The following is an 11,457-nucleotide window of genomic DNA, read 5'->3' as shown; positions in this document are numbered from 1 at the left end:
ATACAAGGCAAGAAATATTCGATTAATAGTAGATTTCGAGTAAGTTGATTGACTTAATACTTATCCTAATACAAGGCAACAAATATTCGATTAATAGTAGATTTATGAATAAGTTGATTGACTTAATACTTACATGGGGTGTGCATTTGGTTTTTTGGTTTGATTTTATACTATTCAGTTTGGGTTTTCGCTTTTTGGTTTTGAAGAAGTGTAACCCAATCTGAACCAAAATAAATTTGGTTTGGTTTGATTTTTCTCTTTTTGGTTTGGGTTTTTTCGGTTCGGCTAATCGGTTATGTCAATAATTAGAAACATAACAAAGTTATATTAGCAATTTGGAAAAAATAATATATATATCACAAGTAAAACGTAAAATACAATACTTAAAAGTATATCAATTATAGATGTCCAAACATAAAAGGTAACTAAAAAGGGACAAAAGTGGTTAACTCCAACTTAATTCTAAATTCGAAACCAAACAAAGACAAAGTAAATTATAAATCCAAAACCAAACCAAAAATCCAAAAAACCAATCCAAATTAGAATTCGGTTTGATATGGTTTGGTTTTTCGATTTAATCCAAATAGTGCACACCCCTAATACTACCCTAATACAAGGCAATATTCGATTAGTAGTAGATTTACAAGTAAGTTGATTGACTTAATACTTATCCTAATACGAGGCAACAAATATTCAATCAATAGTAGATTTACAAGTAAATTAGCCAAAATACCATCATTTTTTTTTTTAAAAAGGAAAAATAACGAAGCAAAGAAATCTCTTGGAAAATAATTAAACAATACAATCTGAAAATAAAAAATAATAATTAAAAGGAGTAAATTTAGGGTTCCTGTAAAATTCCAGCAAATCACAGCTGCCTGTTTTTAGCAATAAAAAGAAAAAATTAATAAAAATAAAATACAAGTGGACCAAATTTTGCCATTGGTCAATAATCTCTGTTAGAAAATAACTTTTTCGTTTCTTACTTGGTCAAAAAAAGGCCAAACTTCAAGAAACTCCCTTCTCAGTCGCAGAGAATATATACAAAATTCAGCTTACCTATGCCCACCCCCCAACCCACCCCCCAACCCACCCCCAAACACCCATATAGTCCAATTTCCCCTTGACATATTGTGTGTGTGTGTGTGGTGTGTTATTACACATATATATACAAACATATATTGACATTTTTTGTGTGTTTGTGTTGGAAGGAAGAAAAAAGAAGAGGGATCAAGAATGGCACCAGAAAAGTTCATTGTTGAAGTTGAACCAGCAAAGCCTGCTAAAGATGGAAGACCATCAATGGGTCCTGTTTACAGAAGTCTTTTTGCTAAGGATGGATTTCCTCCACCTATTCCTGGACTTGATAGTTGTTGGGATATTTTTCGGTTAGACTAAAAAAGATTTGATTTTTATGTTAATTTGCTTTGTTGTTATGTTGGGTTCTTGTTTTTTTTAATGTTTATGCAGTTGATTTTAGTTTTGTTTGTTGAATCTGAGTGTCTGTTTGGGTTGGAATTTGGTAAAGGTGGAGTCTTTTTAGCTTTATGTATCTGATGAGTTGCAGAAAGTTTCAAGATTTGATTTTTATTTCACTTTTTGTGCTAAAGATTTGAACTTGTTATATAATTCTTGTTTTTTTTTTTTCAAGTTATTTGATAAACTTGATTTGAATACAGAATTATTTTTTTGAATCTGATTGTTTGGTTTGGCTATAAAGGGTCTACTGTTTGTTTTTTTTTTGTAAAAAAAGTTGATAGACTTGATTTAATAATGTGTTTTGAATCCAATTGTTTAATTTGGCAACAAAAGTTCTAGTCTTTTAGCTTTATGTGTTTGATGAGTAACTTAAAGTTCCATGAAATGATTTTGACTTTTGGATTTTCTTTTTCTGTAAAATCTTCACACCTTTTGGCATTTATTATGTATATAAATGACATGACTTCACTGTTCACATGTTCATGCATGTCGCAGGTGCTTTTACCTTCTAGACATTGTACTATCTTGAGCCATTGAACATGAACAAAAAACTACATCTGTGTTTTCTTGAACTGGTAGAGCCAATTGAGATATGCATGTACTTGATAACTTCTGTGATCTGAAGATCTCTCTTCAAATTTCCCAAATTCCTTTGAAAAGGATTTTAATCATGAGTTCAAATCTTTCTTTACAAAAAAACTTGATATTCTAGTGGAGATTGGAGAAGGGTGAGGGGTGGGGTCATTATCCACCGAGTTTCTAATTGTGCGTTAGTTGACCCTTGGGGTGTTGAGAATATAGTCAAGTAAATTAAAGCGTGCTCTATCAACTAAGTTGATGATGATATAATTTGATGAGATGGTCACACTTTAGGCCCACCCATTTCTTGTTTCCCATGATGTTAGGTCTCTATCTTATATTGTTCACGCTCTAGATGCCAGGTTGTGCGGTGGTGTTGAGTCCCACATTGGTGGGTGGGAGGCAAATTTGTATCAATCTTGGCCTCCTCCCTTTTGAGTTAGTTTTTTTTTTGGGGGGGGAGGGGGTTGAGTTAGGCCCACGGTCATTTCTTTAATATGGTATCAAAGTCATGCCCATCCCAATCATTTTATACCAATGTTGGGCCCTATCTTATATTGTCCACGCTCTTGATGTCTAGTCCTAGGAGTGCGAGGGTGTTGAGTCCCACATCGGCTCACTTTGGGAGGTGAGGTCTCTTTTGTATGGTCTTCGGAAATCTTCCACTCATGAGCTAGCTTTTGGGGGTTGCGTTAGGCCCAAAGTCCATTTAACATGTGGATTTCTCAGTTACAAAAATAATAATAAATCCCATAGTGTTCTGCTTTTTTAAGAGTGATAATATCTTTAAATAAATTGAACATAATTCTACAGCAAATATAACTTTAAAGTGGGCTTGTATGAAGCATAATGGATAGAAAAGGTTCATATAGTTGATCCCAATTGGTTTGGGATTGAGTATAGGTCTTTCTCAATTTGGAAGTAAAGGCCTTAGATTTTGGAGTTTTACTGTGCTTCCCTGTTCAGGATATAGTTCATATAGCTTGCCCTTGGACTGTACAAGCCTAAAATTTGACTTGACTAGTCCTCTTTGTCCGTGTTTGTTCTAGTAAAAATTAATCTGGCACTTCGTCAGAACCTGCAGCTATTTCTATTAGTCAATAATGATGCTAGTAGAGACTTGCTCAGTGTGCAAAAATGAGTAGTCCATTATAATCTAATAGCACATCTAATAGACATTTTCTTTTCTATGTACAGTTTGTCAGTGGAGAAATATCCTAACAATCGAATGCTTGGACACCGTGAGATTGTAGATGGAAAAGTACGTTTTTTTTTTTAGTTTTTTTTAAAAAAGTATGTTGTTACCATGAGTAATTTTTGCATAAGTTGTAACTCCTACCTCCAGAAAAGTTCTCTTCTCTTTTCTCTAAATTGGATTTAGCTGATTCATGTATTTGTTCTTGCTTTCAGCCTGGAAAGTATGTGTGGATGTCTTACAAAGAAGTATATGACATTGTGATCAAAGTAGGAAATTCCATCCGTAGCTGTGGTGTAAATAAGGTGAGTTCAGTAAATATATATTCCACGTGATACACTTTGCTAAAAGCTTGGTTGACTGCGAGAATAATTCCAACGATAAGTGCTTATAACTGCTTTACAGTGTTTGAGCTCTGTCATCAAATACAGCTGACGATGTTGCCTTCTTTGTGCTTCTCAAGCTATTAATTTGTTTCCTAGGTCTATTAGGAGCAGTGAAAAGCTAGGTTCACTTTTAGATGCCTTTCAGCTCATGACTGGATTACAAACTCATGCTTTGATATTTTCTTATACTTTGTGATTTCTATCAACTATATAAACTTTTGGAGGGGGACTACACTTTGATAGTATAACTGTGGATTTATAGAAGTAAATGTTACCTTTCTGATACCAAAATCAACAAATTATATTTCACTTATTTTTTTGAAGTTAGTCTGTGTTCTCTGTCTATATTATACTTGTGTATAGGACTTTTTAGCCAGTCTCATATTGTTTATTGCCCTTGATTAATTGTACTTCCGATCATTGCCTCACTTTCTGTCAATTTTACTTCTGATGTTAGGGAGACAAATGTGGTATCTATGGTGCTAATTGCGCTGAGTGGATAATAAGCATGGAGGTTAGTTTTTCCTGGTCCTTCTAATTCTCATTTTCCTCCTTTTGTCTGTTAATGGCCTTCAAACAGCATTAAGGACTTCAGTTACTAATATTTTGGGTACTTCATATAATTATTTCCTAGCTGATGAAGAGGTACTTGGCCATGTACATAACATTTAATATTAGCTATATTGACCATAGTTAGTCTTGGTATTTTCGGCACTCAGAGTCTCAGATTGTCTATCTTTTTTTTTCTTGTTGTGCTAATCTCTCTTTGTTGAATCATTGGCCTTACATTTCTTCAAGTTTAATCAACTCTATACATTTGTTTCATATAGAACACATATTTGAGTATGACAGATAGGAAGAACTACAGTTAAAAAGAAAAAGGTTGTGTAAGCACTGTGTGGAGTTAGGAGGCCAGTTGGGATTCATATAGTAGGATGTGCCTTTCTTTTCACCTCTAAATTACGATATATATATAAGGACAGCGTGTCATTGAACTACGAGATATGAAAGTAGTTGACCTTCTCGCTGTTTTTGTTTCCTAGTCTACTTTGTATCAATATTTGTTTCATCCTTTTGTTGATCCTGTTTTCTGCTGTGTATCATATCAATCTTTGTTCCAGGATATTTAAGAAATTCAAACCTTCTCCTTAATTGTTGTTAGCTCTATAACGATTTTCCAATGCAGGCATGCAATGCTCATGGACTTTACTGTGTTCCTCTGTATGACACCTTAGGTATGCATTCTCTTCATTTCCTTTTGTTTTTTTTCTTTTTGTAATTTATCATTCTTGGTGTTACATTAATAAAGATATCATTTTCATGCAATCTGATAGCCAGATTACTTATCACCCATTAATCATGTCATGTGACCTTCTATTTTATGCTTTTCTGTAAAAGGAGAAGAAACCTCACTCTCTATAGTTTATCTTCTTTGTGTGATTTAGGTGCTGGTGCAGTGGAATTTATCATTTCCCATGCTGAGGTTACAATTGCTTTTGTCGAAGAGAAAAAACTTCCTGAGGTATGTATATTTGAATTTAAACTTTTGATAGACGGCTGATATGATATTCTGTGATCTCCGACTTGACACGCATGTTGATCTTCATGCCGGATATAGAATTAGTCATATCTCATAAGACACGACTCATTAAGACTTAAGTATGGAATCAAATTTGAATCACTAATTCAGTAATAAGACTACTTTCCTTGAGAATCACTGCACTGTTTTAAAAACTAAACAGATATACACATCTCAGATTCAAATATCACTTCTCCACTGGAATGGTTGAATGAGTCTCACTGTACCTTTTAACATATAGCGATGTGCTTTCTTACTAAAAGTGTGTTTATCCCTTTTCAGCTTCTGAAAACTTTTCCTAATGCATCGAAGTACTTGAAGAGTAAGTCGATTGTGAATTCAGTCCCTATTTCAAAGTGTGATACATGAAATGTTGGCTTAACAAACTTGTTTCCTGCTCGTAATCACCAGCTATTGTGAGTTTCGGGAAGGTCACTCCTCAACAGAAGGAAGAGGTTGAAAAGTTTGGGGTGGTTCTGTACTCCTGGGATGAGTTTCTACAACTGGTAAGACTCATCTTTTCTTTTATATTTCTTATCAAATTTGTCTGGTGGTTTGTAAGATGTCATCATAAGGAGTGTTATAATTTTGGATGCCAAGGTTGTTTGTGGCTTTGAATATTAGACAAAAAATGGGAACAGAGTATTTTGATTTCTTAAATCTAATTTAGTTACATGTTGACTTGAGTTTGATTCAGATTTTAACATTTTTTTTTGTAATGGTTTTTTTATTGCTACCCTTCTGCGAATAACTTCTCTTATTGAGCCGAGGGTCTATCTTCTTTTCCATTGTAATAATTATTTTAGGCTTGTAGATGTAGCCAGTGATATTATGAGAAATAGCTATTTATCCACACTTCTGAATAAGTCTGTAGTATTGATGTTTACATGGAACGATCTGCTGAGTAAACAAAAACGTAACTGTTTATATGCCCTTAAACTAAAGCTCGAATTTTATGTGCAGGGAAGCGAAAAACAGTTTGATCTTCCTGTGAAAAAGAAGGAAGACATTTGTACAATAATGTATACTAGTGGAACGACTGGAGACCCCAAAGGTGTCTTGATTTCAAATACTAGTATTGTTACTCTTATAGCTGGAGTAAAGCGTCTGCTTGAGAGTGTGAATGAGTCGGTAATGAATTATTTGCTCTTTATTTTCATGCCTTTTGATGTAAAGCATAGCTACGGTATAGGCTTGATCATCTAATCTTTCGATGTTGCAGTTGACAGTGGATGATGTGTTTCTTTCGTATCTTCCCCTGGCACATATCTTCGATCGAGTGATTGAAGAGTGTTTCATTAATCATGGTGCCTCAATAGGATTTTGGCGAGGGGTAAGTTGTTCATATCTTCAGCTAAATCATGGTAGAGCTTATACTTATGCATTCCTAATCATGTCTGCAGGATGTCAAATTACTAACTGAAGATATTGGAGAGCTGAAACCAACTATCTTCTGTGCTGTACCTCGGGTACTGGACAGAATATATTCAGGTAATATGCATCTGTCAAACCTTTTCTCCTGACCGCTGATTTAGACTACCTAATCTGTGTTTGACTGGACAATCAATGCACTTTAGATTTGGATTAGGCTCTAGTAAGTGTACAATGGTCTAGTGTTAATTATGTTTTTTTGTGGGTTTATTATTAACTATGACGGATGACAATGCCTTAATATGGTCGAAAAAGTTTTGCTCCCTTTGAATGGACATCAACTATTCACATTCTTATCAATGTTGTCAAAGGTGCACTTATGCCCTGAAGCGACGCACAAAACATGTTGAGCGCTTCGCTTCACTTAATGGGCTCTTCAATGTCGTCATCAAGGCTCTAAGGCATACTTTTCCTTGCCAATGAGGCAATCCTGAAGATGTGACACTAAACAATTGATATTTCACATTATCATAAATTTTTTTAAAAAATTTCTTTATCCGTAATTTCGTTAGTAATGCTTATGATGATTAATCTTGGAATACACATACATATTTGTAGTTTTTCTCCGTTTGCGCCTTTTTTCATTAAAGCTCACGCTTTATTTGTGCTTTGTGCTTAAAATCCCAAAGGACCTTAGAGCCTTTTTGCACTTTTTGCATTTGATAACACTAATTTTTATCTTCTTGGTGTACCTTTGACTAAGTGCTCTCTAAGTCTTGTTGAAATGCTGGATATGTTTTTAACTAGTTCGTTTAAACATTCTCAGGTTTGCAATATAAAATTACTTCTGGTGGTCTGCTCAAAAGCACCTTGTTCAATCTTGCCTATGCTTAGTAAGTGATGTTCCATGTCAAATCTGATGAGGATCTTCTAGACTTCCTCTTTTTTTTGAGAGTTTATATACCAAACTCGGTATAATAAACTGATTTTTTCCCATGCTTTTGGTTACTGTAAATGGGAGAACTTTGGTTGTGATTTATTGTTTAGCATTAAATTAAATCTTAGTTTGAATTATTTTTAGTGGAGTCTGTTACCTAAATGTTTGGAATTCTACAGCAAACACCGCAATTTGAAGAAGGGGCAAAGCCACGTTGAAGCTTCTCCGCTTTCTGACAAAGTCGTTTTCAGTAAGGTATTGCAAATGTCTTGGAGTAGCTAGCAAATCCATTTTTCCAGTTTTTCTTTCTTCTTACCAGTTAGTCCTTAACTCATGTTATTCTGTTGCTAAGGTAAAAGAAGGGTTAGGAGGCAGAGTACGCCTTATATTGTCTGGAGCAGCACCCCTTGCATCTCATGTGGAAGCTTTTTTGCGAGTTGTGGGATGTTGTCACGTTCTTCAAGGATATGGTATTTCATTCTTTTGCTTCATCTGAAAATTTTTGTGGTGTTGATCTGCTTTTAGTGCTTCTTCTCTGACCCTAGGCTTCATGTTGCAATCAAAGGAGCTTTAGTATCATCATACCCCCCCACCCCCACCCCAAAGAAAGAAGGAGAAGAAAGAAATAGGGACTCATGATAGTAAATATCCAACTACAACATACCTAGAGCTATTCCACAAGTGGAATGGGAGGGTTGGATGTACGCAGAACTTACCCCTACCTTTATGGGGTATAGAGGTTGTTTCGTCTAGACCCTTGACTCAAAAAGAAAAGAAGAATTCGAAGCACGATTATAAAAAAATAGACAGCAAAAAAAAACTAGATACAAAGTAAATAGAGCAACAGATGGTAATAAACACAAACAATGAAGAACAACAAAATTTTGTGATTCCTAAATAATATTATGAATAGGAGAAAATGAGAGGAGGCTAGCCCCCTACCTCTCCCACATGAAGTGCGACAACACTCAACTACTCACGTCTCACTAACCTTCTACCCTAATTCTCGACCTCCATTCTTTCCTATCTAGGGTCATGTTTTCAGTAGGATAGTTCCATTGACCTATAATTATCAAATTATACTAGACACTTCATTCATGTTCCCTCCAAATGTTGTCTTTCAAGATATTATGAGTTTAGCTGAAATATGAATGAAGAAATTGTTGGTTATTAGCTTCCATCTCAAACAAAGATGCTAGAATGTAAAAACATCTCTTTATGAAAATTGATTGATGGTAGCATCTCGTAACTCTTCACTAATGACTAATGAGCCATATAATGAATCTTTCCTTTCTACTCTTATATAGGTTTAACTGAAACATGTGCTGGTACATTTGTGTCACTACCAAACCACTATGATATGCTTGGTACGGTTGGTCCTCCAGTGCCCAATGTGGAAGTGTGCCTGGAGTCCGTCCCTGAAATGTCATATGATGCCCTGTCAAGCACGCCACGTGGAGAAGTATGCGTGAGGGGGGACACTCTTTTTTCAGGCTATTTCAAGCGTGAAGACCTAACAAAAGAAGTCATGATTGATGGGTGGTTCCACACAGGTTTGTTTTTTCTAGTTGAATTTGAACTGACAAATCTCTTCTTGCCAGAGACACCCTCCGTTTCAATATGTTCGTCTTCGCTTTTTAGTTTGTTTTAAAAAGAATATCTCCCTCATTTTTTAACAACTCCTTAATTCTAACTTTCCATGTGGTATGTTTAAGACTACAAGATTAAAGGGCATTTTTGTACATTCTACATATCTTTAGTTTTAGACGACAAGATTCAAAATCTATTAGGATAGTCCCATTACTTAAAGTTCTTTATTTTCTTAAACTCTATACCAAGTCAAACCAGACAAACAAATAAAACGGAGGGAGTTAAATTTAAATGGCCATTGTTTCTAACAAATCTTTGTTCAGGTGATGTTGGCGAGTGGCAACCTAATGGTAGCTTGAAAATAATTGATCGCAAGAAGAACATTTTCAAGTTATCACAAGGTGAATATGTTGCTGTTGAAAATTTGGAGAATATCTATGGCGATAATCCTATTATTGACTCGGTATGTATCTACTTTTGATGTACTCATTTGTGCAATTTCTGCTTTGTACATGAACAAGGTAGAACAATTTTCATCTTTTATATCTATCGTGAATGGTCCAGCTTGACCGAAAAAATATGCTTATACAAAGTAGACTGCATCTAGCCTTAATGTGCAAACTACTGATAACTAGTTACATATAGTGTTAGACATGAAAGTGGACTCATTTCTCTGTCTACCTCGCCTCCAGATATGGATATACGGAAACAGTTTTGAGTCTTTCCTTATTGCTGTTATTAACCCAAACGAACGAGCAATTGAACACTGGGCCGAACATAATGGCATATCTGGGGATTTTGCTTCCTTGTGTGAAAATGCGAAAGTGAAAGAGTATATAGTTGGAGAGCTTGCAAAAACTGGAAAAGAAAAGAAGGTTAGTTCTCCTTGTTGTTACTGCTTTCCATAATGTACGCGTTGTAATGTTTGAGAAAGCGCAGCAGAACATCCTATTTAGATATAAACCGCCACCAACTTCTTGCAGCTGAAGGGCTTTGAGTTCATAAAAGCTGTACACCTTGATCCTCTTCCATTTGACATGGAACGAGACCTTCTAACTCCAACATTCAAGAAGAAAAGACCCCAGTTGCTCAAATACTATAAGGTAATTTATCTTTAACCTACTGGTGAATGTTGGTGAGCAATCATTTGTCATGTTCCATTTCTATTCCATCTTTCTACTAGAATATTACTTAACTGGACATGCTCAATGGGCGATCAACAAGGCTCATGGCCTCCATTGCACTCGGAGTAGTGCCAGCCTAAGATCGGCCCAAGTGGTCTAGCCTGGCATAAGTTATTTGTGGCCTGCATTCGTGTGGAGGAGTGCCAGCCTAAGGTCGGCCATAGTGGTCGAGCCGACATAATAATTCGTGTTCTTGCCTGATTTTGATTTTACGTTGTGCAGGATGTGATTGACAACATGTACAAGGGTACCAAATGAACCTAACAGCTGAGGTTACCTGTCCCTTTTTTTACTTTTGATCTTTCAATCTTAATTTATCTTCTTTTTTTTGTTGTTGGTACTGTATATATCACATGAAAATGATGAAGTTGTTTTATCAAACTGGGTTTGACTGTAGTACAAGTGAATTTGTTTATTTTATGTTCAGTATTATTTATTTAGCTCAAAAGTGCAACTTCATGGTTTAAAAGATCGTTATCAAATACTAATATCAGATAAATTATCGTCATTGTTCAAAGCACTAGTGTTGTGTTTCTTGATACCCTGCTTCGATAGCTTTTGTTTTGAGCTAGTGGAAACAACCTTTCCATCCCGTAAAGATAGATTTGCGTATATCATATCCTATCCTATCCTACCCTACCCTAACCGAACTCCAACTTGTGGAATTACATTAGCTTTGTTGAATCGTCATAAGTTGTGTTGAGCAAGTATTGATCTGAAATGAAGCAATTCGTCTATATACAAGTATTGCACAGACGGATAGATCATGAACCTAATCGTTCTTAAATCGCTTCATATACAATGTAACTATGATCACCATAGAAAATGCAACATGATGCAAAAATTCACTCCTCAAAACATGATAGTTCTATAACTGCTGCAAATTCAAGAATGCACAATCTCAAGAGAAAAAAGACAACATTTCTGGGTTAGTATACATTATAAATAATGTCACCAGAATGATCAAGAAATTGTAAAATACAACAGATAGCTACAAAAATAACCAGAATCATAGCTAATAAACATCTAGCCTCGAAGTTCCCATGCAATTCCAGCATTTGGGAGCTTTAGAACTATCATAGGAAGTCTTGTCCTTGTATTTCAAAACGGGTGGTAATCAGGGTCACATAAAAAGTAACAAGCAAATGGCACGTTAC

The 11,457-nt window shown here is 35.3% G+C and overlaps 1 protein-coding gene and 1 pseudogene across 1 annotated transcript; both read left to right on the top strand.

Annotated features, from left to right (window-relative positions):
* The first annotated feature begins 1,149 nt into the window (after window positions 1-1,149).
* Window positions 1,150-10,740, top strand: LOC125826421 (long chain acyl-CoA synthetase 4). The gene is made up of 19 exons (XM_049505745.1): window positions 1,150-1,388; window positions 3,256-3,319; window positions 3,469-3,558; window positions 4,097-4,153; window positions 4,826-4,874; window positions 5,085-5,161; window positions 5,501-5,540; window positions 5,630-5,724; window positions 6,182-6,349; window positions 6,441-6,551; window positions 6,622-6,709; window positions 7,416-7,482; window positions 7,706-7,781; window positions 7,879-7,996; window positions 8,834-9,079; window positions 9,440-9,579; window positions 9,809-9,991; window positions 10,100-10,219; window positions 10,523-10,740. Exons 1-19 carry the CDS (start codon window positions 1,237-1,239, stop codon window positions 10,556-10,558), a joined length of 1,977 nt encoding a protein of 658 aa, XP_049361702.1. The 5' UTR covers window positions 1,150-1,236; the 3' UTR covers window positions 10,559-10,740.
* Window positions 10,304-10,438, top strand: LOC125827222 (U1 spliceosomal RNA; annotated as a pseudogene).
* Window positions 10,741-11,457: the final 717 nt, after the last annotated feature.

The sequence above is a fragment of the Solanum verrucosum genome, unplaced genomic scaffold (assembly GCF_900185275.1).
Source record: "Solanum verrucosum unplaced genomic scaffold, falcon-dt-bn FXZP01000060.1, whole genome shotgun sequence".
In the NCBI taxonomy this organism is placed as follows: Eukaryota; Viridiplantae; Streptophyta; class Magnoliopsida; order Solanales; family Solanaceae; genus Solanum; species Solanum verrucosum.
This window is presented reverse-complemented; position numbering and strand designations above follow the sequence as displayed.